A 23,813-nucleotide genomic window follows, 5' to 3' on the forward strand; every position below is an offset into this window, starting at 1 on the left:
CAGAAAGGGTAAAATGTCGTAACTGGATTTGCAATCTCAACCATTTAAAAGGACACTCCTTTTTTAGAATATTTTTTCCTGACCTAAATGTGTCTGGGGAAATAATTATTCCATCACCACACTCAACTACACATCCAATCACACACTCATTTACAATAGGGGTGGAACCTGCACACACTACATACCTAGTGTGTGTGGGACCCACCCCTTATTGTGAGCGTGGGTGTATATTTGGATGTGGTGGTAGAATTATTGCGGAAAAAAATAGGTTTTTGAAATGGGATCTTTAATACTGTTCTGTACCGCCCAGTACCAGAAATTTCGGACAATACTAGATGAGACGGTGTTACCGGAAATTCCGGCCGATATTTTGCAATGACTATGTTTTAAAATGAACGAATCAAAACACTTACGATGATAAACCCAAACGTATAGATCTGAAACTGACGACTTCAATTTGAAGATCAATGTTGGCAAACTCGATTTGGTTGTATTGGTAGACGTAGAATCATCATCTCCACAGGCAGTCGCCAGCAACGGAATTTGGTTTTCCATGGTATATCTCTGGGTCAATATTTTGAAAATCGGACCGGTCAGCGAATAGGAAAAAAGGGTGGATGGATTAGTCACTGGATCCAAAACGGTATTTAGAACCTTGGTTATCAAATAGTTTAATATTTTATTTTATCACAATGCAGGATATCTTCACGTGAAGAGCACTTGTGAGACAACTCTAGCGTTTGTCCGGTGCGATTACTGGAGAGGATCCACAATATTTTATTTTAGATCTGTCCAGTACGATGGTGTTTATATGTGTATGGATTCCACCTCTATTATAAAAAAAGGAGTGTCCCTTTAAACGGCTGAGATTGCTAATCCAGTTACGACATTTTGCCCTTTCTGAGCACGCCCTCTACACCGTCAGATATGGAGAATTGGAGATGACCACGACAACCCTTTTTCCCTTCTAGGGTTTCTTGAAGATTACGTCGGCGAGTGTACTGCGGCCCTTTGCCTATATATACATACTTTTGTAGCCCCAGAAGTGCATAAAGCCCTAGATTCCCACCCCCTTCCTCTCCGTGTACGGCGATTCCCTTTATGGTCCGTTTCATTTGTTTATACAGAGAAATCACGGTCGAGAGGGTCTTGTGAGTTGTGATTGATTTTTGAGAGACCAGTCTGTGTCTCTCTCTCTCTCTCTCTCTCTCTCTCTCTCTACCGTGTTTCTCTGTGTAAATTGATGATTCGGGTCAAGATTTGGGGCTAGATCCAACGCCTCACCAATTTGCATACTGTGTTTCTGCTTCGATGTCCCCTTCTAATGGAAAGAATGCAAAAGGAAAGCAATGAAGACAGGCCCAAGATTTACCGCAATCTTCCTAGACTATCTCAGACCACCTCCTTTCCGATTTCCGGTCCGCACAAACAGAGAGATTTTGAAATTGGTAGATCGTAGAGTCTTCCAATTCAATTTTTCCACCAGAGTCGTTACCGGCGTTGACCCCAACCCCACCAACATCGATCGCTGTTGCCTCCCGCCGGAAGTCGCCCTCCTCTCCGACCACCACTCCAACCGCTTCTGCAGCACCGTCCCCACCACGTCGTCTTCTTCGGTTGACAAAACCAGGTATTTAACCTCCTATCTCCCTCTTTTTTCTTCTCTCTAGAGAGTAAATTGAGTAAATGCCATTGGAAAATAATAGCTCAAATCTGGAGGTCAATTGCACCAAGCATTCAATTTGACGTATTGAATCAATTAAAAAGTAACTTAATGAAATTCACGAGCTCAAAGTTCATGAAATTCACTTGGTGGTTGTTGTGTTTCGAAATCTAGTGAAATTCACGAGCTCAAAGTTAAAGAAATTCACTTGGTGGTTGTTGTGTTTCGAAATCTGGTGAAATTCACGTGCTCGAAGTTAATAAAAAATTCACAGGTGGTTCTTACGTAGTTTCTTTTTTTAGTAAAATTTGCGAGCTCAAATTAATATTTAGTGAATTTCACTTCCTTTTATCATCTCCGGCTGGAGGTGTGGTCATTGGTTGCTGGCCGAAAGTAGTTCCTGGGAGGAAGTGGGAGGGGAGTAAAGTGTGAAATTGTATGTAGTGAATTTCACTAGTAGTTGAAGGGTAAAAATATAATCTTCATCATGAGGAGGTAAATCATTAGTGGGAATTAAGTATACTTTTCTATCTTTAATGGTAATTGGATATTATCTTATCTCCCCCACTTGCCGGTATTCGTGATTTCTTCTCCTATATTCAGCTTTACTTCGATTGCTCTCTCTTTCTGTGTGTGTGTGTGTGTTTGTGTGTGGTAAATCTTCTTTTGGACAAAATGCAGGTGTGGTGACCTCTTTATTAACCAACCACAAGGACTCAGGTGAAGAAAAAAAGTAACAGAAATGAAAATTCAAGACAATATGGACTAGAGGCTTAAGCTTTCAAATTTGAGTCCAAGGTAATAAGTTATTTTCATGTTCTTTTCAAGATGTACTTTATTCAGAAAGATAAATTAAATTCTGATCCTTCCATTTCTTTTTTGTATTTGAGGAACATAGACATCACATAACGCTACTTTCATTTCAATAGGTAGCCAACAAGTACAAATGCAGACTTGATGCATTGATTTTGTAAAATCTGGTGAGTTTAACTCTTGGTTTCTAGTTTGCAGTCCAAGAGTTGCTAGGGACACATCAGGTGTGGCACACCTCAGCCACACCCCTCTCACATGCAGGTGGGGCGGCCCCACCTATATGTGAGAGGGGTGTGGCTAAGTTGAGCCACACTGCCTCTAGCATTTTTGTTGCAGACCTGATGCATTGGTTTCTTTTTTTTGTAGTCTTTGTGCCTTAAAAGTAGGCTAGCAGTTCTCTACCATCTTAATCAAAGTGCTGAAAAATTAAAAGAGGATGAAGAATTTTTATGAGTCCAACTCTGTTTGAAGCACTGATGGAGAGGATATTGAGGAGCTAGAAGTATGAGATTATGAACTCATCTAAGGGATTCCTTGAAAAGACGTGTTTTCAATTTTTAATCACTGATCAGTAATTATGTGACGATTTCATGTTTTTTTTTTTTAATTTTACCTAATGAAGCTCCTGCCCTAAATGACTTAATGCATACCTTGTCAACTGAGCTAATGTCTTATTATGCCAACTGAAAATTTTGTATCAATATCAGAGCATATCACAGGTTTTCCCATGCGTAGATTTTGTTTCATTAATTTTAATAGGCATAGTTATTGATGTTACCTACAGCTACGTGAAAGTCCCCTCGCTAATCAATCTCAAGTGACCGCTCCAATTATAGCACTTTCATGAGTTGTATTGATTTGTTTCATGCACTGATGCACGAAAGGCACTTTGCGTTGGAGGGGACTAACTTGATGGGGTTGAAACATGCATCTAGTTTAAATTCAGAGTTCTGAGGATATGATTTTGTATATTTCGACATTTTAGCTACATTTACATGTTGATCATCCTTGTTCTTATTGTGCGTTAAACTTTTGTACCGAGAACTAATTTATAAATGCTTGTTTCTGGTATTATGGAACTATATCTCTAATATTTTCTGTAACATTTGGACACTTAGAGTGTATGATGCGTTCCTTTTCAGTGTCTAACAAGTTACTTGCAACATTTTCTTGCCTTTTTACTCTTACTCTTCATCTTGCAAGTATTTTTGGTTCAATTACAAGGTAAATATGCACATCAGCCTGAAAGTTTTGTATGTTCATTTGTAAAAATAATTTGGTCGACAGTTCCGCCCAAGATTTGAATTCTTAACGCCCCAAGTGCTCAAGATATTACCTCATTGGTACACTTAGTCTCTCTCCCTCTCTCTATGTCTCTTTACAAGATGTCACAAACAGTAATTCAACTCTTTAGATTACATTGCAGCATTGATGAATTGTGGCCTTAGAGGCTACAACTAAATTTGATTTGATTGCTTGTTGGGACCCTTTCTGCGATAGCTTTTTTTCTGATTGGAGCTTTCTACTGTTTTACAATGTAACTAGTTAAACGCCAAGACGTCTCCGCTGGATGTCTTAGAAGAAAAACTGCTTTTTTCTTGACGGAGTTGGTAAAAGAGGTGCTCTTATGAAAGAGAATTTGTTTGATGGTGATATAGCTCAACTCGAGGAAGCACATACTGACACCCTCGCAGAAACTTAGCCGGACTTTGGGCATCATCCGTACTTCTACCAATTGCAAAAGGAGGTATAAGTCTCCTGATTACAGCTATGTAAAAGTCCCCTTATTACTCAATTTTTTTCTGAGCACTCCAGTTACAAAAACTTTGCGACTTATAGTGATCTGTTTATTCAGGAAGGAAGTTTGAGTGGGAGGCAACTAATCCGAAGGCGTTGAAACATGCATCAAGTTTCAGTTTGGATTTCAGAGGATACGATTTGGTTTATTTCAACTTTTTAACTAAATATACATAAATACATGTAGATGTAGGCGTTGATTATTCCTGTTCTTATTCTGGATTAAAACTTATGTACCAAAGAATTGCAGTCTTATTGTGTTTCATGTGGTATAACTCCATATCTGATCTTAATGCAGAGATATTGTGCTAAAATTCTCCCATTTAATGCTTGTCTTCTCCTGCGATCGGGTTGTATGTATTGATTTCCGCATTTTGAAAAACTTAGTGTATGGTACATCTATTCTAATATCTTAAGAGAGAGCACCTTTTGGTGTCACCCTAAAAATTAAATTGTACGGTTTTTTCTATACCGAAAATGCCTCATTAAAAACTTACTATTTACAAGGTATTCAACTACTGTGGGTAAAAACTATAGGGGCCAAAACAGGAAGACCCGAAAAAAACTGCCTCCCAACTGCCACTCCCATGTTGACACTTTCACACACCAAAAAAAAAAAGGCTTCGACCACTCTCCGACTGCTGAACGAAGAAAGACTTCAACGATCAGTTGTAGATAATGGAGTAACTGAAAATTGAATTTATTACTTCGCAGGCATTATTATACTTATAATGTTTCAATTTCTTTTCCTGATAAGCAATGATTCAGTGCAATCCCAATACTAGTATTTTTTTTTCCCGATTAGAATTTCTGTTGTTCATATATGGGGAATAACTGTTGGTAAAATTAGCAAATTTTCCCCTATGGTTCTAGTTGGTAAAACTTATTGAATTGTTCGGTTTGGGTCTAGAGACCCAACCCTTTCTCTCTGCGTGTTGTCATAGTTTTCCCTCCAATTGCCATTTCTAATCTTTTTTCTTATTTTAGAATAGATTTTCATTTGTTACGACTCATCCTGGTACTGTAGTTGCATTTGCAAAATACGATAAAATCCATAACAATCAAGTACAGATTACAGTTAGACATGCTTTAGTAATGTATGAATAATGACTAGAGGCCGGGGCACACGCAATGCGTGCGCAAGTCAAATTTTGATAGAATATGCAAAATAACTTTCCGCTTATCGTATGTTTGATCAAAATTTGCAAAATCGTGATTCAAAACCAAAACCGAACCGCATTTTAATGTTTGAATTGGTTTGGTTCTATAAACTTCAAATTCAAACTACTAACCTCATAGTGAAATGCAAAAAATCTGGTTAACTGATCTAGCCTCGTATGGTTACGTTAATTAGGTTGACCAACTACAATGAGAGGGAATACAACATCGATGTTTTCACACTGAACCATGGAGGGATTGTGTCTTATCGGATTGTGTCTTATCCATCGATGTTTTCACACTGAGCCATGGGGGTCAGCTCCCCTCAATACCTTAATCAACCATACTTGTTCATAGTTCTATTTGTAGCCTTGTAGGCCATATTTTGAATCTCTATGAACCATTGATCTCATACATCTTTGAAAGGAAAATATTTTTTCTTCTAAAAAAATCACCTTGCTTCAATATTCGTGAGTATGTGAATAACTTATATAAAAGCGACCGCTTAAATTTCATATTATTTTTTTGTCCATCTCATACAAGTTAGTATTTGCGTATATTTATTCATATCAACTATTTGGATTATTGGTTGGGGTGTTGACTTCAAGGGATGGTTGAGCCCACCACCACCAATAGATTCTCTTGTCTTTGGCTCAACGAAATTTTCTTGTTTCTCAATTCTCACGCTCCCTGTCTCTCTCCATTGTTTCCCATATTGCCATCTCTCTTTGAGGATTGAGCGAACCAACAAAACTCTGTTCTTTTTTTCCAAAACTCAAAAAAAAAGAAAAAAGGAAGATGACTATTTCTCCTCTCATCTCTGCTGCTCAGGCAGCCCTGACTAGCTTGATTCCACTAGCAACTGAACAAATCAAAGGGGCAGTGTTTAATTTCCAAGATGATCTCACGTCTCTCCACAGAAGGTTAACCATGATTCAAGCTCTCTTGAGCGACGCTGAAAATAGCCCAAGAAAGATAAAATCAGAAGTTCTGAAGCTGTGGCTGAAGAATCTCAAGCTGGCAATTTGTGATGCCGAGAACGTGCTGGATGAGATTGCTTATGAAACTCTTCGAGGCAAGTTGGAGGTACGAAAGAGGGACAAGGTAAGCAGCTTCTTTTCACACTCAAATCCCTTGGCATTTCGTCCAAAGATTGCTAACAAGGTCAAGAGCATCAATTTATTACTAGACAGAATCTGCAAAGAGGCAAATGAAATTGGCCTTGCTCCAGCAAATCAGCTCATAAATGCTAGTGGTGTCATTCAACCTACTGAATTCTCTAGGCTGACTCACCCCTTTATAGGTGATTCATCAGTTGTGGGAAGGAATGGTGATGTCTCTATGGTGAGAGACATGTTACTTGGCTCCGGTGTAGAAGATGATTTACCTGTGGTTGCCATTGTCGGAATGGCTGGGCTTGGAAAGACAACCCTTGCTCAGCTTATTTACAAGGACGACAAGGTTGTGAATTGTTTTGGTGATCGGAGAATGTGGATTTGTGTGTCTGATAATTTTGATGTTCAAAGGCTGCTTAATGAGATGATGCAGTCTCTGACTCGAGATAAATCAGAGACACCAACAATTGAAGGAATAGTGAGAAAACTTCGTGAGAGATTAAATGGAAATAAATATCTTCTTGTACTGGACGATGTTTGGAACACAAGTATAAACAAATGGGAATGCATGAGGAATTGTTTGCAAGAAATTGGTGGTTGCAAGGGAAGCAAAATTATAGTCACAACCCGTAGTATGGAGGTGGTATCAACTATGCGAACGTCTCCATCTCTCACTCATCGTTTGGGTGAGCTATCGTTTGATGATAGCTGGAACATGTTTAGGAAAAGAGCTTTTGCAAATGGAGGACCAAGAGAAAATCGAACTTTGGTGGATATCGGCAGAAGAATGGTAGCACAGTGTAAGGGTGTGCCATTAGCAGTAAACTCTTTAGGAGGTTTATTGTACTCTAAGCAGTATCAAAAGGAATGGGAGTTGATTGAGACGACTAGAATGTGGAAATCACTTGCAAATGAAGATGGGATTCTTTCTGTATTGAGGCTGACTTACGATCATTTACCATCCCCATGCTTGAAACAATGTTTTGCATTCTGTTCATTTTTTCCAAAGGACTTTCAAATTCCAAAGGATGAGCTGATTTGGCTATGGATGGGTCTGGGATATCTTGATCAGTCTTCTTCAGAAGGAAATTTGGAAATGGAAGATGTGGGTAATGAATATTTCAATATTTTTTTACGCAATTCATTGTTGCAAGATGTCAAATTGGATGAGAACAATGATATTAAGAGCTGCAAGATGCATGATCTTGTGCATGATCTTGCACTAGATGTCTCAGAGGGTAGTTGTTTGACTTTGAAGGCTACTAAGGTGAAGGACCATTCCGAGGTTCAACATCTAATATTGCATCTTGGAGAAGGAGAAGGCTTTGAGAATTTAAAAAACGGTACAAATTTGAGGACACTGTCTTTAACCGGGCATCTTCCCAAGAACTTTAAAGATGTAAAACGTATACGTGCCCTAACTTTGGAGATGCCAGATGTCAAAGAGTTGCCAAGTTCAATGCGCAAGCTAAAACATTTGAGGTATTTCGACCTTTCAAGGACTTCAATTGAAAAGCTGCCAAATTATATCACTAGTTTCTACAATTTGCAGACATTGAGACTTCCCCCCAGGTTGGCAGAAATTCCAAATGAATTCCATAAGTTGTTTAACTTGAGACATTTCTGTATCAGTGTTACAGATTATACTAAGAAATTGATGCCGAAGATGATAGGGCAATTGACTTCTTTGCAGACACTACCTTTCTTTGTGGTTGGCAAGGAGAAGGGCAACAAAATTGCAGAGTTGGGAAGTTTATGCCAGTTAAGAGGTAGATGTCATGTTTACGGTCTCCAGCATGTAAAGGACAAGGAAGAAGTAGAAAAGGCTAAAATGCAAGAGAAATCAGGCATTACTGAGTTGGGATTACATTGGGATGGGGACTTTGGAAAAACTGACTTTTATCATGAGGATGTGTTGCAAGGACTCAAACCTGATAGGAATGTGAAGAATTTATTACTCGAAAATTTTGGTGGACAAAGACTTGCATCATGGATGAGTGGAGACATCCAGTTTCTACAAAATTTGGTTGATATCGAATTAAGGAGCTGCAGGGAATGTGAACAAGTCCCAACACTTGGACACCTTCCGCATCTTGAAGTTGTTTCCATGGTTGGTTTCGATAATCTGACGCATATAGGTCCCAACTTCTACGGATTGGATGAAAGAATTTTCGGTCATGGTAGTAGTAGTACTCGGGCTGCACCAACAACAATAGTATTTCCGGCCCTGAGAAAACTCACTCTATGTAATATGCCTCAACTAAAAGAATGGTCAGATAGATCGTCATTGCCAGTTGTTGCCACGAGTACAATGGAGTTCTTTCCTTGTCTTGAGGAGTTATGGATCTCGGATTGCCCTCAGTTGATGACGATTCCAGGCCATTTGTTATCCCTTCAAGCTTCAACTATTGCTTGGGAGTCTGCTTTCTATTACGCAAAAGGGTTGCGTGGCCCCCACAAGCCCTACTTGATCTTAGAGGTACATGCTTCAACAAATATTGGTCTTCTCATGGCTGAATTGCTTGAAAAAAGCAAATCCCTAAGGTTTCTGGAGATACAGAGATTCAAGGAGCTGTGTTATTTGCCAAACCAGCTACTGGACCTATTGTCTCTTGAGATGTTAGAGATAAGCTATTGCTCTAATCTGGTGTATATAGTTGAAGATAAAGAAGTAGCATTCGACAGCCTAACTTCTCTTCAATTGCTTTCGATTAAGTGGTGTGATAAGTTAAGATGTTTGCCGAAAGGGCTACTACAACCAACCCTTGTAACATTAGCGATTTCGGAGTGTCCGAATTTAGGAATGGCACATCCAGATGAATTGTGTGCCCTCTCATCCCTCAAGAACCTGAGAATAGAAGGGTGTCCAAGATGGAAGAATTATTGGGAGGAGGGGCTGCTCTGCCTTACCAGCCTTAAGCAATTGGTGATAGGGGACTTCTCAGAGGAGCTTGAATATTTCCCCTGGCCCTCCTCCAGTGCTACTGCTGCTGCTGCTAACAAAGAATTCCCCTTCATCTCCCTAGAGTCTCTGAGTTTAGGGGGCTGGGAAAAGCTCAAGTATCTGCCTGATCAACTTCAGCACCTCACTACATTGAGAGAGTTGAAAATTTGCTCTTTCAAAGGGTTGGAAGCTCTGCCTGAGTGGTTGGGCAACCTTTCATCACTTCAAATTTTGCATCTCTGGCGTTGCAGAAGCCTGACGAGTTTTCCATCATTGGAAACAATTCAACGCCTCACCAATTTGCATACTGTGTTTCTGAATCGTTGTCCCCTTCTATTGGAAACAATCAATAAGGAAAGCAACGACCAAGAATGGCCCAAGATTTACCACAATGTATCTATCAAGTACGAGCACTGGTATCATCTCCCCTACTTGCCGTATTTGTGATTTCTTCTTCTTTAATTCTTCTTCTTCTTCTTCTTCTTCTTCTTCTTCTCTCTCTCTCTCTCTCTCTCTCTCTCTGTCTCTCTAGTAAATCTCATTTGGGACAAAATGCAGGTCTTTTGACGTCTTTCAATAACTGGGCACAAGAAATCAGGTGAAGAGAAAAAAGTAACAGAAATGAAAATGCAAGATAATGTGGAATAGAGGCTTAAGCTCTCAAAATTGAGTCCAAGGTAACAAGTTCTTTTCTTACTTTAGTCTGTTTCATGATCTAGTTTTTTCAGAATGAGAAATTCATATTCTGATTTTTTCATTTCAATAGGTAGCCAACAAATAAACTTGCAGACTTGATGCCTTGCTTTTTTAAATCTGGTGAGTTTAACTCTTGGGTTTGGAGGTCGAAGTTCTTGGTTGAGACTACTCTAACCTAAGTTAAGAATATTGAGCAGGCATTTAGAAATTACTTTCTATATAAGTTTCTTAGAATTTCTGCCAACGCTACAGGCAGTCACAGCTCTTCTGAGATTGTTGTATTGAGGGTCGTATCCACTGGTCAATTGTGGTTCTTTCTGGACCTCGTCCCGCAAATACACTTCACAAACCAACTCCTTTTTCCCTTTTGTTATGGTCTCATAATTTTTTCCAGGTTGAAAGTATCATTTGTATTAACCATTTGAAGAAAATGGTTAAAAATGTAGATATTGATGACAAATGTTGATGTATTATAGGACACTGAGTTGGAATACACTGCACAACCTTGTAATTGATCCATTGCGCTACTCCCTAATTGAGTTGAAGAAAGTTGGAAAGCCTTCAGAGCTTCAGCCCCTACCTTCCTGTTCAATTAAAAAGAAGATTGGCAAAAGATTGCATATGTTTCATCAATCAAATTTTACATTAACTTACTTCTCGAATTTCCCATTTTCATGATTTGTGTCTTCGCCTCTTACATTTGACAAATTCCATATATCTGTGTGTGTATGTGTTGGGGGGGGGGGGGGGGGGGGGTTGGGTGTGATATGCATTATATGGTCTTATTCGTACTTTTGATTTTACCAAGATTGCCTGTATAGTTCGTGTGTCTCTATCAGCGTCGTCCTGTGTTTGCATATGTGAAAGTAGTTGTTAGAGGTAAGAGAGCGTGTATAGGGTGTTATTGAACCCTAACACAACCAATATTATTTATATTTTATAAGAAAAGTTAGTAATGGGGACAAAGTCTAATAGAATTCTAACAGACCCGGGGGGGGGGGGGGTGTTGTGCACCTAGCGTGATGTTGTGCGATCTCAACCGTTCAAAATTATTTTGGATGGTCCAGATTTCAAAAAACTAATTCTTCCCCGGAAAAGTTTGATTTTAACCTGGACCATTGATTACCGAGATGGACGGTCCAGATAGTGCACAACACACTGCACAACATAGTCCCTACTTCCAATTCTAACACTCCCCCTCAAGCTGGAGAATAGATATCACAAAGTCCCAGCTTGTTACACAACAATTCTAACTATGGCTTGAACAACAACTTTGTAAACATGTCTACCAATTGAGCGCCTGTAGACGCAAATGGAGTAGCTATCAAACCTTCAATTAATTTCTCACGCACTGGATGACAATCAAGTTCAATATGCTTAGTCTTCTCATGAAATACTAGATTAGACGCAACGTAAGTTGCTGCTTGATTATCACAATGTAGATTCATAGGTAATTGCACACTAAACCCTATCTCCTCAAGAAAAGACCTACGTCGTTTGTGCCATGGCTCTATACTCAACTTCTGCACTAGACCGAGAAACCATTGTTTGCTTCTTACTCTTCCAATTGACAAGATTTCCACCAAGGAAGAAACAATATCCAGTAGTAAATCTCCTAACAAATGGTCCTCCTGTCCAATTAGAATCAATAAAAGCCTCAACACGTAAGTGTCCACTTGCTCTATAAAATGACCACTTCCTGAATGTGACTTGAGATACTGCATAATTCTAAGAACAACCTCCCAATGTGGAAGACAAGCAGACATAAAATGACTCACCATACCAACTACAAACGAGATATCCGGACTGTGATCGTAAGGTAGTTTAACTTACCGACCAAGCGACGATACTTATCAGGATTTTAGAGCAGCTCCCCTTGGTCAACACACAATTTGATGTTGGGATCTATAGGAGTCTCAACACGCCTAGTTCATCAAAACAGTTGGAAAACATAAAAACAAACAATAATGGTGGAATTGAAGCAAGACAGGAGAGAGAGACCCAACAGAGTTTTGTTGCAATGAGGTTGCCGTTGATTCGTGATGGCCTTGCCACTAGGTCGTTGTGCCGTATTGTTATTGTGATTTTAAGGCATCATTCCGTGGGGCGTTTTGGTATTTGAAATAATGCAAGGGTAGTGTGGGTATAGGAAAAGTTAACAAACACTTCCGTCCTTTAAGAGAAGTATAGATAGATGGATAGATGATTAGGGCATCTGTTTCAGTGTCGCTTCTTCTTCCCTTAGGTTAAACAAGAGAGGAAATCCTCCATTTTTGAGCTGCATCAGGCTCGCTTCTTGGGGGCTTCAAAATAAAATTGCTACAGTAACTCGTCAACAATGACGAGCCACTGTTCCTTCGTTTCTGATTTTTATATTATTTCCCAATTTACTCCATCAAAAATCAACCAATAATCCTTCCCTCAAGTCTTCTTCCCGACAAAACTGTGACAGTTTGTGGTGTGTGTATGCGTTTGGGAGAGAGAGGGGTCAACCCACAGTTACCGTCACCGGAGCCGGAACAGATCTGGACAGAAATCGATTGAGTTTTGGACTGAAATCAATACGAACTGAATTTGGACTGAATCGATCTGGACTGAACATTACCGTCGCCGGAGCAGTTGGGTTTTGGACTGAAATTGATTTGTTGATTTGAGGGTTTTTTTGATTCTTTGATTTTTCGTTTTCTGGTTTTTTGGGGTCGTGGGTTGAGAGGAAGAAAGAGTAAGGTTAGAGAGATGGGGGGGGGGGAGGGAATAGCTTTGTTTGTTGCCAGCTGGTTTGGTTTATCACAAAAATGGTTTTGCCGTTGATTTTTTTTTTTAAGAATAAGGAAATTATATTTCTAATGGGATAACTTTAATATAGGGATGCTGATACAGTAGACATTTTAAAAGTAAGTAACTAAAGTAATAAAATGACTTTTTAAGATGTAATTTGGTCCAAAATTTAAAGAGGCTAGTGTGGATGCTCTTAGATCTTCCGCATCTAGCTACCAAACTACTAGCTACATTTTGTTGCCCTATGCTCTTGTACTTTTCATTTCACAGTTGAAGTTGGTTTCATGTACAAGTTAAATATGCCCATCATCTCTGCGTCAAAGTTTTGTATGTTTCATGTGCAGAGATTTACATGTGAAGAAAAAAGTATAATTCGGTCAATTGTTTTGGTTTGAAAAGATTAAGTGCTGCTCAAGATTTGAAATTCGTTAGTTCTCCATGTAGTTAAGATACCATCACATTGGTATGCTCTCTATCCCGTTACGAGATGGCAGATGCCACCAAAACAAGTTATTCGCAAGTTATTCACGGCTTCATATTATTGCAACAATTGATATATGGTAGTATCTCAATTATGGTCTAGGAGGTTATTAGTTATTGAGTGGAGTATATGTGATTGCTTGTTCGGGTCTATCGTGCAATTGCTAGTATCATTGGGAATTCTTACTGTGATGCTTCTCAAACAGCAGAATTCTCCCTTACATCTATAAGGAGAAAAACTGTGGTTCTTCTGCTAGAGAGAGAGGTTCTAAATGGAAGAGAATTTCGCTAACATATATCCATATATAAACCTACGGTAAATATGCACCTCACAGTTGGTGGTAACTGTTCCATGGTAATCATCAAATCGAATGACGATAAATCAATAATAAGCCTCAATGTCAACCACACAAAAAGAACATGTCTTCGTTGTTCAGTAAATAGACTGCAAGTCTAAAATTAGACTAACGTACTTGGTATCAATTTGGAATGTTTAGCTTCCACGGTAGCAGGTTCGTTGGGTTCCGGTTTGCTCCATCATTGGGTGACCAATGGTGGTTTGGTGGAGAATGATGGTGGCTGACGGGTGGTGGGTGTTGTGCTACCAGATCGGGTTGGGCGGCTGTGGGTGGTGGTTTGATCTGCTGTGGTTGTTTGATAGGTTCGTGTGTGGGTTGCAGCTCCGTCGGGTGGCCAGTGGTGGTTCGGTGGTTGGCGGAGTTTGTTGGCCAGTAGTTGGGGTCCTTGGGAGGACAATGATCTTGGGTAGGTTTTGGTTTTCTTTTGGGCTAGACTGTATTGTTTTTATCTGGGCTTTTTGGCTCTTTGGGGGTTTGTGCTTCATTGTATTATTTGGGCTTCTAGCCCTTAGGTATTGTTTGGGCTTCAGCCCTTTGGGTGTATTTTCCAACTTTTGGTTGGAATTCTCTCTTTTTTCTCTAATAAAATGTTTGCTTCGCCTTACCAAAAAAACAATAGTGTGAAAGAAAAATTGGTGGTGTTTTCGAAGAGTCGATGTATATCAATTTCACAAATACAATTCGTTGATGTAGTTATTGACATCTGATCAAGCTACATTTTGACATGAATTTCCTTCTCCGCCAGTGATACGAACATTACGGTTTCCATCACCCAAACCAGCCTAAAACTCGACTAAGGAGCATCTAATGTGTAACGCTTGCACGAGAATGTTGACTTTTTTTCGTGTTCTACTCACTTCCGCAGCATATTCGAGAAGAAAGGCACATCCCAGCTGTGTTTAGCTCTCTCTCTCCTCCGAATCAATTAAATGTGATGTATAAATAATCACGCAACAAGTTGTTGAATTTTCAAAATTAGCCGTCAATTTGTTTTCATGTGCTGCACATGGGAATGGGTGGCAATTGGTCATTGTTAATTCAGCTGCATGTGTCATGAAGATGTTGCCTTTTCAAATTGTAAAATGCGACAGCGCGGCGGTCAACGACTATGGAGGAGGGATCCGATTATGGTAGAGTTCTTCCGAGTCTAGTTGGTGAAGTTTGCAACATGGCGAGTTCTTCTTAGTCTAGATTTATTCTAACCACATCTCTCCTGGTTATGCCTCTTTTTAATTAAGGAAGTTTCGAAATTTCTATTCTTTCTTAGTCTAGACTAGATTTATTCTAACCAAAACGGAGTGTGTGGGCATTTGGCTCAGCCCAATGTCCCCACGCTGGTCGTATAATCGTCAACTCATATGTTCATTTGGGTTCGTCCCATGACCGTAGTCAGGTTCGGCCTACCACAAAACCCTTTTTTTTTTTATCCGCCCACAAAACCTAATTTAATATTGCTATAACTCAGAATTGAAATAAATTTTGAAGAGAAATTCTCACATTTTAATTTTGACTAGAAAAATGATAAACTCTAGAGATGCTTTTAAAAAACTGAACTATCTTTAAGGAAGACTTCAATATTGTTTGTGGATTCCTTTCTCGTTTGCTTCAATAGGGGGCGCTGGTTAATTCATATATATTCTTATTTTTTATGTAAAGGAGTTGATTCATTGAATATAGTAGCATCTCTGTTTTCACATTGAACGTTCGAGGAAGCAAGTAGGGTGCGTTGGGGCTCCCCCAGTACCTTTTTTTTTAAGGGGAGATCAGCCCATATAAAACAAGAACAAAATTACAATCAATATAACAAAATAAAAAAATTACAAGAAAAGCCGTTCTGCTTCGATGTCAACCATACTACATAATCATACTTTCATAAACCACATTGATGATCTGAGCCAATTATCTCAATCATTGCGTGGAGAAAAATATTTATACAAAAAATAATTCTGAATTGATATTTGTATGCAACTGGCTTGTATGATACATACCTAATTGATATCAAGTAAATATTCGCATACGAATGTTGCTCTTCGCGAGATGTATGAGATCAACGGTTTCAAATATTGATGTAGATCGAGAATGAACCCTGCAAAGAGGAGTATGGAGATGTATGGTTAATTGAAGACAATCTCGGTATTGCGGTATAGCCCATCACGTGTGAGAAATAATTATAAAGCGGATGCGGTTCAATGTTCATTTTACTGACACACAATCAACAACTGTTCACCTATACACGTGATAGAATTAGCTACAAGTGTCTTATATGGACAAATTCATCCTTTTTTAAAAAATAAAAAGCTCTCAATTCTCAATTATTTTTAACAAAAACTAATAAATCTTTCCTTTATGACCAAAAACTAGTTCTTTCAAGAAGTAAAAAAGAAATAGTTAGTAACAAGTTTTTTACCTTTCTTTTAAAAAAAATGCTCCTTCAATGGGTAAAATATCATTTTGATTCAAAATAAGTGGGAGTTGATAGTCTTTCATTACTTTTTATTATCATAAAAGGGTGAATTTTTAGATAAAAGTCATTTCCAACTTATTCCATCGCGTGTTTGGATAAATAATTGTCCATTTGTGTACGGAAACCTATAAAGGCGTGGACCTTTTTTTTTAAAGAAAAATAAAGAAGATACTACAAATTGGGGCAAATTTCACTGACCTCCCCTGAGGTTTCTGACACGAACAGAAACCTCCCCTGAGGTTTCTGAAATGACACTACCCTCCCCTCCTTTACCCGACAATACCAAGGGACCCCCCTGCCGTTACCTTTCCGTTAGAAAATGGATGGAAAAGGTGATGATGTACTATACTTTTTACAATATCTATACTACTCTCACCAGACTCTTTACCCCTCTCATTTATAAAATATAAAATACAAACATCTCTACACTTTGTACTCATTTCACTTTGAGATTTTGTCCTTATTTAAAAGGATTCATATTTGTTAATTTTCTGTCAAACTCTTGTGAATTATTGGTTCGTCTTGATAAGAGGAATTGAAAAAAGTAGAAAATTAAGACTTTTACCAAATATTTTGAGAAATTCAATATTTTGGGTAAAAGTAATAAATTTATACTCTTTTGATTCCTCTCGTTGAGACAAACCAATAATCCATAAAAATTTAACGCAAAACTAGCAAATACGAAAAAAATTCAAATATGAACAAAAACCAAAAAGCCTAAAAAACCCCCACAAACAAGCCCGCACAGAAAAAAAAAATTTGGGTTTGTTTGTGGGATTTTTAGGCTTTTTAGTTTTTGTTCATATTCAATTTTTTCATGCAGGCTTGTTTGTGGGATTTTTAGGCTTTTTGATTTTTGTTCATATTTGAATTTTTTTCGTATTTGCTAGTTTTACGTTAATTTTTTGTGGATTATTGGTTTGTCTCAACGACAGGAATCAAAAGAGTATAAATTTATTACTTTTACCCAAAATATTGAATTTCTCAAAATATTTGGTAAAAGTCTTAATTTTTTACTTTTTTCAATTCCTCTTATCAAGACGAACCAATAATTCACAAGAGTTTGACAGAAAATTAACAAATATGAATCCTTTTAAATAAGGACAAAATCTCAAAGTGAAATGAGTACAAAGTGTAAAGATGTTTGTATTTTATATTTTATAAATGAGAGGGGTAAAGAGTCTGGTGAGAGTAGTATAGGTATTGTAAAAAGTATAGTACAACATCACCTTTTCCATCCATTTTCTAACGGAAAGGTAACGGCAGGGGGGTCCCTTGGTATTGTCGGGTAAAGGAGGGGAGGGTAGTGTCATTTCAAAAACCTCAGGGGAGGTTTCTGTTCATGTCAGAAACCTCAGGAGAGGTCAGTGAAATTTGCCCTACAAATTGTATGTGGGGCTAACCGAAAGGGAAAAATAAAAAATTATTCATGGTTGCCCAAGTGGTGCAGCCCAGGCACGTTCCGAGGCACCGCCACTAGATAATCACGCCACCCGAAACATTCCCTGTGTTTGGTTACCCTTTTTGAGAGTAACTTTCAACTCTCGGCACAGTTTTCAATAAATCTTTCTCTCTATCTCTTTCCACTCATTACCACTCCAACTCTCAAAAATAACTTTCTAAAAGCTCAACCAAACAAAGTGATTGTCTTGCCACAACAAAACTCTCTCGTTTCTCTCTGCTCTCTCTCTCTCTCTCTCTCTCTCCATTGTTTCCAAGCTTTGCAACTCTGTTTGAGGCTTGAGCCATCCAGCAAAATTCTGTTCTTTTTCCCCGAAATCAAAAAAAACAAAACAAAGAAAGATGACTATTTCTCCTCTCATCTCTGCTGCTCTGGCAGGCGTGAAAATCTTGATTCCACTCGCAAAAGAAGCAACTGGAGCAATCAAAGGAGCGACGTGGGGTTTCAAAGGAGATCTGGAAACACTTGCCAGAAGGTTAGAAACGATTGAAGCTCTGTTGAGCGACGCTGAAGATAGCGCAAGAAAGATAAAATCAAAAGTTCTGAAAGGGTGGCTGAAGAATGTCAAGCTTGCAATTTGTGATGCCGAGAACGTGCTGGATAAGATTGCTTATGAATCTCTTCGAAGCAAGGTGGAGGTACGAAAGAGGGACAAGGTAAGGAAATTCTTTAATCCCTTGGCATTTCGTCCCAAGATTGCAGTTAAGGTTAAGAATGTCAATTCATTGCTTGATAGAATCTGCAAAGAGGCAAAAGACATTGGCCTTAGCGCAGCAAATCAGCTCATAAATGCTGCTACTGCTGTTAAGCCTATTGATCAATTGAGGCTGACTGGACCTTTTATAGATAATTCAAAGGTTGTGGGAAGGGATGCCGACGTCGCTAAGGTGAGAGACATGTTACTCGGATCCGGAGTAGAAGATTATTTATCTGTGGTTGCCATTGTAGGAATGGGTGGGCTTGGGAAGACGACCCTTGCCCAGCTACTCTACAAAGACGAGGAGGTGGTGAGTTACTTTGATAAGAAATTAATGTGGATTTGTGTGTCTGATGATTTCGACGTTCCAAGGCTACTAAATGAGATGATGCAATCTCTGACTGGAAATAAATCAGACATGACAAACATTGAAGGAATAGTGAGAAATCTTCACAACAAACTAAATGGACAGAAATATCTCCTTGTACTGGACGATGTTTGGAATGAAAGCGATACCATATGGGAACGCATGAGGGTTTATCTGCAAGAAATTGGTGGTTGCAAGGGAAGTAAAATTATAGTCACATCCCGTAGTATGGAGGTGGTGTCAACCATGCGAACATCTCCATCTCTCACTCATCGTTTGAGTGAGCTATTGTATGATGATAGTTGGAACATGTTCAGGAAAAGAGCTTTCGCGCATGGGGGACCAAGAGAAAATCAAGCGTTGGTGGATATTGGCAAGAGATTGGTAGCACAGTGTAAGGGCGTGCCATTAGCAATAAACTCTTTGGGAGGTTTATTGTACTCTAAGCTACATCAAAGGGAATGGGAGTTGATTGAGAAGACTGAAACATGGAAATTACTTGCAAATGAAGATGGGATTCTTCCTGTATTGAGGCTGAGTTATGATCATTTACCGTCCCCATGCTTGAAACAATGTTTTGCATTCTGTTCTTTTTTTCCAAAGGACTTCAAAATGCCAAAGGATGAGCTGATTTGGCTATGGATGGGTTTGGGATATCTTCAGTCTCCCTCAGGAGGCAATTTGGAAATGGAAGATGTTGGTAATGAGTATTTCAACATTTTGTTGCGCAATTCGTTATTGCAAGACATGGAATTGGATGAGAATGATGACATTAAAAGTTGCAAGATGCATGATCTAGTGCATGATCTTGCACTGGATATCTCAGAGGGTAGTTGTTTGACTTCGAAGGTTGGTGAGGTTCAGGACCTTTCTGAGGTTCAACATCTAACATTGCATCTTGGAGAAGCAGAAGGCTTTGAGAAATTAAAATATGGTAAAACATTGAGGACACTCTCTTTAACGGGACATCTTCCCAAGGACTTTAAAGATGTCAAACATATTCATGCCCTAACTTTGGTGACATCTTTAGAGAGCTCCGATGTCAAAGAGTTGCCAAGTTCAATGCACAAGCTAAAACATTTGAGATATCTTGACCTCTCATGGACTTCAATTGAAAGACTGCCAAGTGATATCACTAGTTTCTACAATTTGCAAACATTAAGACTGCCCACCTCGTTGTCAATAATTCCAGAAGAATTACATAAGTTGGTTGGCTTGAGACATATCTGTATCAGTGGTAAAATAGAGAAGTTGACACCGAAGAAGATAGGGCGATTGACTTCTTTGCAAACATTACCATTCTTTGTGGTTGGCAAGGGTGCAGGCTACAAGATTGAAGAGCTGGGAAGCTTAAGCAAGTTAAGAGGTAAATTTCATGTTTACTGTCTCAACAACGTAAAAGACAAGGCAGAAGCAGAAAAGGCTAAAATGCAAGAGAAATCAGGCATTACCGAGTTGGCGTTACATTGGGATGAGGGCTTGGGAGAATCCAGCGTTAACCATGAGGATGTGTTGCAAGGACTCAAACCTAGTAGTAATGTGAAGAATTTATTACTCGAAAATTTTGGGGGGCGAAGTCTCGGATCATGGATGAGTGGAGCTGTCCAGTTCCTACAAAATTTGGTTAAGATAGAATTAAGGAGCTGCACAGATTGTGAACAAGTCCCAACACTTGGACACCTACAGCATCTTGAAGTTGTTGTAATGGATGGTTTCGAAAATCTGAAGCATATTGGTCCTGACTTCTACGGATTGAACGAAATAATTGTCGGCGGTGGTAGTAGTAGAACAAGGGCTGCACCTGCGGCTGTAATATTCCCGGCATTGAGAGAACTCACTCTTAAGGGTATGAAGGTATTAGAAGAATGGTCAGACATATCATCACCACCTGTCGTTGATGTGAGTACGATTAAGTTCTTTCCTTGTCTAGAGAAGTTATATATCTCGGGGTTCAGAAACTTGAAAACAATTCCAGCCCATTTGTTGTCCATTCAAACTTTAAATATAGGTGACGGGGGTCGCTTTATGGCAGAATGGCTGGGTGGTTCCTACTGGCCCTACATGGTTGTAGACACATTTGATTTAACACAAAATAAAATTCCCATAGCAGAATTGCTTGAAAGATGCTACAAATCCCTAAGGATTCTGAGTATAAAGATGTTTAAGGAGCTGCGTCATTTGCCAAACCAGCTACTGGACCTATCGTCTCTTGAGATATTAAAGATAGGCTACTGCAGGAATCTGGAGCATATAGTTGAAGATAAAGAAGCAGCATTCGATGGCCTAACGTCTCTTCAATTGGTTTCAATTGCGGAGTGTCATAATTTGAAATTCTTGCCAAAAGGGCTACTAAAGCCAACCCTTGTAACATTAGAGATTTTATGGTGTCCGAATTTAGAAATTGCGCATCCAGATGAACTTTGCACCCTTTCATCCCTTCAGAATGTGACAATAAAAGGCTGTCCAAAATGGAAGAGTTATTGGGAGGAGGGGCTGCTCTGCCTTACCAGTCTTAAAAACTTGGAGATAGGGTACTTCTCAGAGGCGCTTGAATATTTCCCCTGGCCATCCTCCGCTAGTAGGGCGACTGCTGCTTCCAGCAGTAGTTCTACTGCTCCTAACCAAGAATTCCCCTTCATCTCTCTCGAGTCTCTGAGTTTAGGGGGCTGGAATGAGCTTAAGTATCTGCCTGACCAACTTCAGCACCTCACTACCTTGAGAGAGTTGAAAATTCACTCTTTCAAAGGGTTGAAAGCTTTGCCTGAGTGGTTGGGCAACCTTTCGTCACTTCAAACTTTGCACCTACATGATTGCAGGAGCTTGATGAGTTTTCCCTCGCTGGAAACAACCCAACGCCTCACCAGTTTGCACACTGTGTTTCTGTATGGTTGTCCCCTACTAATGGAAAGAATCAAAAAGGAAAGCAGCGAAGAAAGGCCCAAGATTTACCGCAATCTATCTATCCAATATAAGTAAAGTACTGGTACTCCCAGCGGGCTGGTGGGCCGGTCCATCTCCTCGACTCTAATTCCCTTCAACTCCAATTCGATTCTTCCACCAGAGTCCTTACCGGTGTTGACCCCAACCCCACCGACATCGATCGCCGTCGCCTCCCGCTTGTAGTCGCCCTCCTCTCCGACCACCACTCCAACTCCTTCGGCAGCGCCGTTTCCCACCACGTCGTTATCTTGGCTTGACAGAACCAGGTATTTAATCTCTTATCTCCCTCTTTTTTCTTCTCCAGACAGTAAATTTAGTAGGCTAGCAGTTCTCTGCCATCTTAATCAAAGTGCCAAAAAATTAAGAGAGGATGCGGAAGTTTATGAGTCCAACTCTGTTTCAAGCACTGATGGAGAGGATACTGTGGAGCTAGAAGTATGAGATTATGAACTCATCTATGGGATTTCTTGAAATGACATGTTTTCAATTTCTAATCACTGATCAGTAGTTATCTGATGGTTTCCGGGTTTTTTTTTTTTTACATTTACCTAATGAAGCTCCTGCCCCAAATGATGTAATTCACACCTTGTCAGCTGAGCTAATGTCTTATTGTGCCATCTGAAAATTTTGTATCAGTACCAGAGCATATCACAGGTTTTTCCATGCCTAGATTTTGTTTCACTGATTTTAAAAGGCATAGTTATTGATGTTCCATACAGCTACGTGAAAGTCCCCTCGCTAATCAATCTCATGTGACCACTCCAATTATAGCACTTTCGTGAGTTGTATTGATTTGTTTCATGCACGAAGGCACTTTGAGTGGGAGGGGACTAACTTGATGGGGTTGAAACATGCATCTAGTTTAAGTTTAGAGTTCTGAGGATATGATTTTGTATATTTCAACATTTTAGCTACATTTACATGTTGATCATCCTTGTTCTTATTGTGCGTTAAACTTTTGTACCGAGAAATAAATCCTTGTTTCTTGTATTATGGAACTATCTCTAATCGTTTCTGTAACATCTGGATACTTGAGTGTATGTTACGTTCTTTTTCAGTGCGTAACAAGTTACTTGCGACATTTTCTTGCCTTTTTTTTCTTACTCTTCATCTTGCAAGTATTTTTGGTTCAATTACAAGGTAAATATGCATATCTACATCAGCCTGAAAGTTTTGTATGTTCGTTTGCAGAGTACTACATGTGAAGCAAAAGGAAAAATAATTTGGTGGATGATTTTGGTTAGAAAAGATTAAGAGCTGCTCAAGATTTGCATTTATAAGTCCCCAAATGCTTAAGATATTATCTCGTTGGTACGCTCCATCTCTCTCTCTCCCTCTCTCTCTCTCTGTCTCTTTACAAGATGGCACAAGCAATAATTCAACTCTTTAGATTACACTGCAGCATTGATGAATTGTGGCCTAAGAGCTGCAACTAATTTGATTTGATTGCTTGTTGGGAGCCTTTCTGCATAGCTTTTTTTCTTCTGATTGGAGCTTTCTACTGTTTTACAATGTTACTTGTTAAACGCCAGACGTCTTCGCTGCATGTTTTAGAAGATAAATTACTTTTTTCTTGACGGAGTTGGTACAAGAGGCTCTTATGAAAGAGAGTTAGTTTGTTGGTGATATAACTTAACTCGAGGAAGCACATACTGACACCCTTGCAGAAACTTAGCCGGACTTTGGGCATCATCCGTACTTCTACCAATTGCAAAAGGAGGTATAAGTCTCCTGATTACAGCTATGTAAAAGTCCCCTTATTACTCAAATTTTTCTGAGCACTCGAGTTATGAAAACTTTGCGACTTATAGTGATCTGTTTGTGCAGGAAGGCAGTTTGAGTGGGAGGCAACTAATCCAAAGGCGTTGAAACATGCATTGAGTTTCAGTTTGGATTTCAGAGGATATTATTCGGTTTATTTCGACTTTTTAACTAAATATACATAATACATGAAGATGTAGGCGTTGATTATACCTGTTCTTATCTGGGTTAAAACTTTTGTACCAAGAATTAAGTCATATAATTGTGTTTGATGTGATATAACTCCATATCTGATCTAAATATTCTCCCAGTTAATGCT

The 23,813-nt window shown here is 39.2% G+C and overlaps 3 protein-coding genes and 1 long non-coding RNA gene across 7 annotated transcripts; all 4 read left to right on the forward strand.

The window, feature by feature from the left end:
- Positions 1-1,007: 1,007 nt before the first annotated feature.
- On the forward strand, positions 1,008-22,701 carry LOC131301599 (uncharacterized). Its single transcript, XM_058327971.1, has 2 exons — positions 1,008-1,603; positions 22,000-22,701. The coding sequence occupies exons 1-2, from the start codon at positions 1,350-1,352 to the stop codon at positions 22,172-22,174; spliced, it is 429 nt and encodes a 142-aa protein (XP_058183954.1). The 5' UTR covers positions 1,008-1,349; the 3' UTR covers positions 22,175-22,701.
- LOC131301600 (uncharacterized) lies at positions 2,468-4,587 on the forward strand. Of its 2 annotated transcripts, none has more exons than XR_009191346.1 (3): positions 2,468-2,643; positions 2,843-4,223; positions 4,332-4,587. It is a non-coding gene; the product is annotated as an uncharacterized LOC131301600 (long non-coding RNA). The 2 variants fall into 2 exon arrangements; XR_009191345.1 differs by lacking the exon at positions 2,468-2,643 and having other exon boundaries at positions 3,762-3,819; positions 4,022-4,223.
- LOC131301598 (putative disease resistance protein RGA3) lies at positions 6,040-10,812 on the forward strand. 2 transcript variants are annotated; one of them, XM_058327969.1, is made up of 3 exons: positions 6,040-9,906; positions 10,049-10,167; positions 10,257-10,812. In XM_058327969.1, the coding sequence occupies exons 1-2, from the start codon at positions 6,230-6,232 to the stop codon at positions 10,068-10,070; spliced, it is 3,699 nt and encodes a 1,232-aa protein (XP_058183952.1). In that variant the 5' UTR covers positions 6,040-6,229; the 3' UTR covers positions 10,071-10,167; positions 10,257-10,812. The 2 variants fall into 2 exon arrangements, with proteins under 2 accessions (XP_058183952.1, XP_058183953.1); XM_058327970.1 differs by having other exon boundaries at positions 6,040-9,894.
- On the forward strand, positions 17,950-23,813 carry LOC131301597 (putative disease resistance protein RGA4). 2 transcript variants are annotated; one of them, XM_058327966.1, is made up of 4 exons: positions 17,950-21,999; positions 22,925-23,044; positions 23,266-23,453; positions 23,561-23,813. In XM_058327966.1, the coding sequence occupies exon 1, from the start codon at positions 18,071-18,073 to the stop codon at positions 21,767-21,769; it is 3,699 nt and encodes a 1,232-aa protein (XP_058183949.1). In that variant the 5' UTR covers positions 17,950-18,070; the 3' UTR covers positions 21,770-21,999; positions 22,925-23,044; positions 23,266-23,453; positions 23,561-23,813. The 2 variants fall into 2 exon arrangements, with proteins under 2 accessions (XP_058183949.1, XP_058183950.1); XM_058327967.1 differs by lacking the exon at positions 22,925-23,044.

Source organism: Rhododendron vialii, chromosome 9a, assembly GCF_030253575.1.
Source record: "Rhododendron vialii isolate Sample 1 chromosome 9a, ASM3025357v1".
NCBI classification, from domain to species: domain Eukaryota; kingdom Viridiplantae; phylum Streptophyta; class Magnoliopsida; order Ericales; family Ericaceae; genus Rhododendron; species Rhododendron vialii.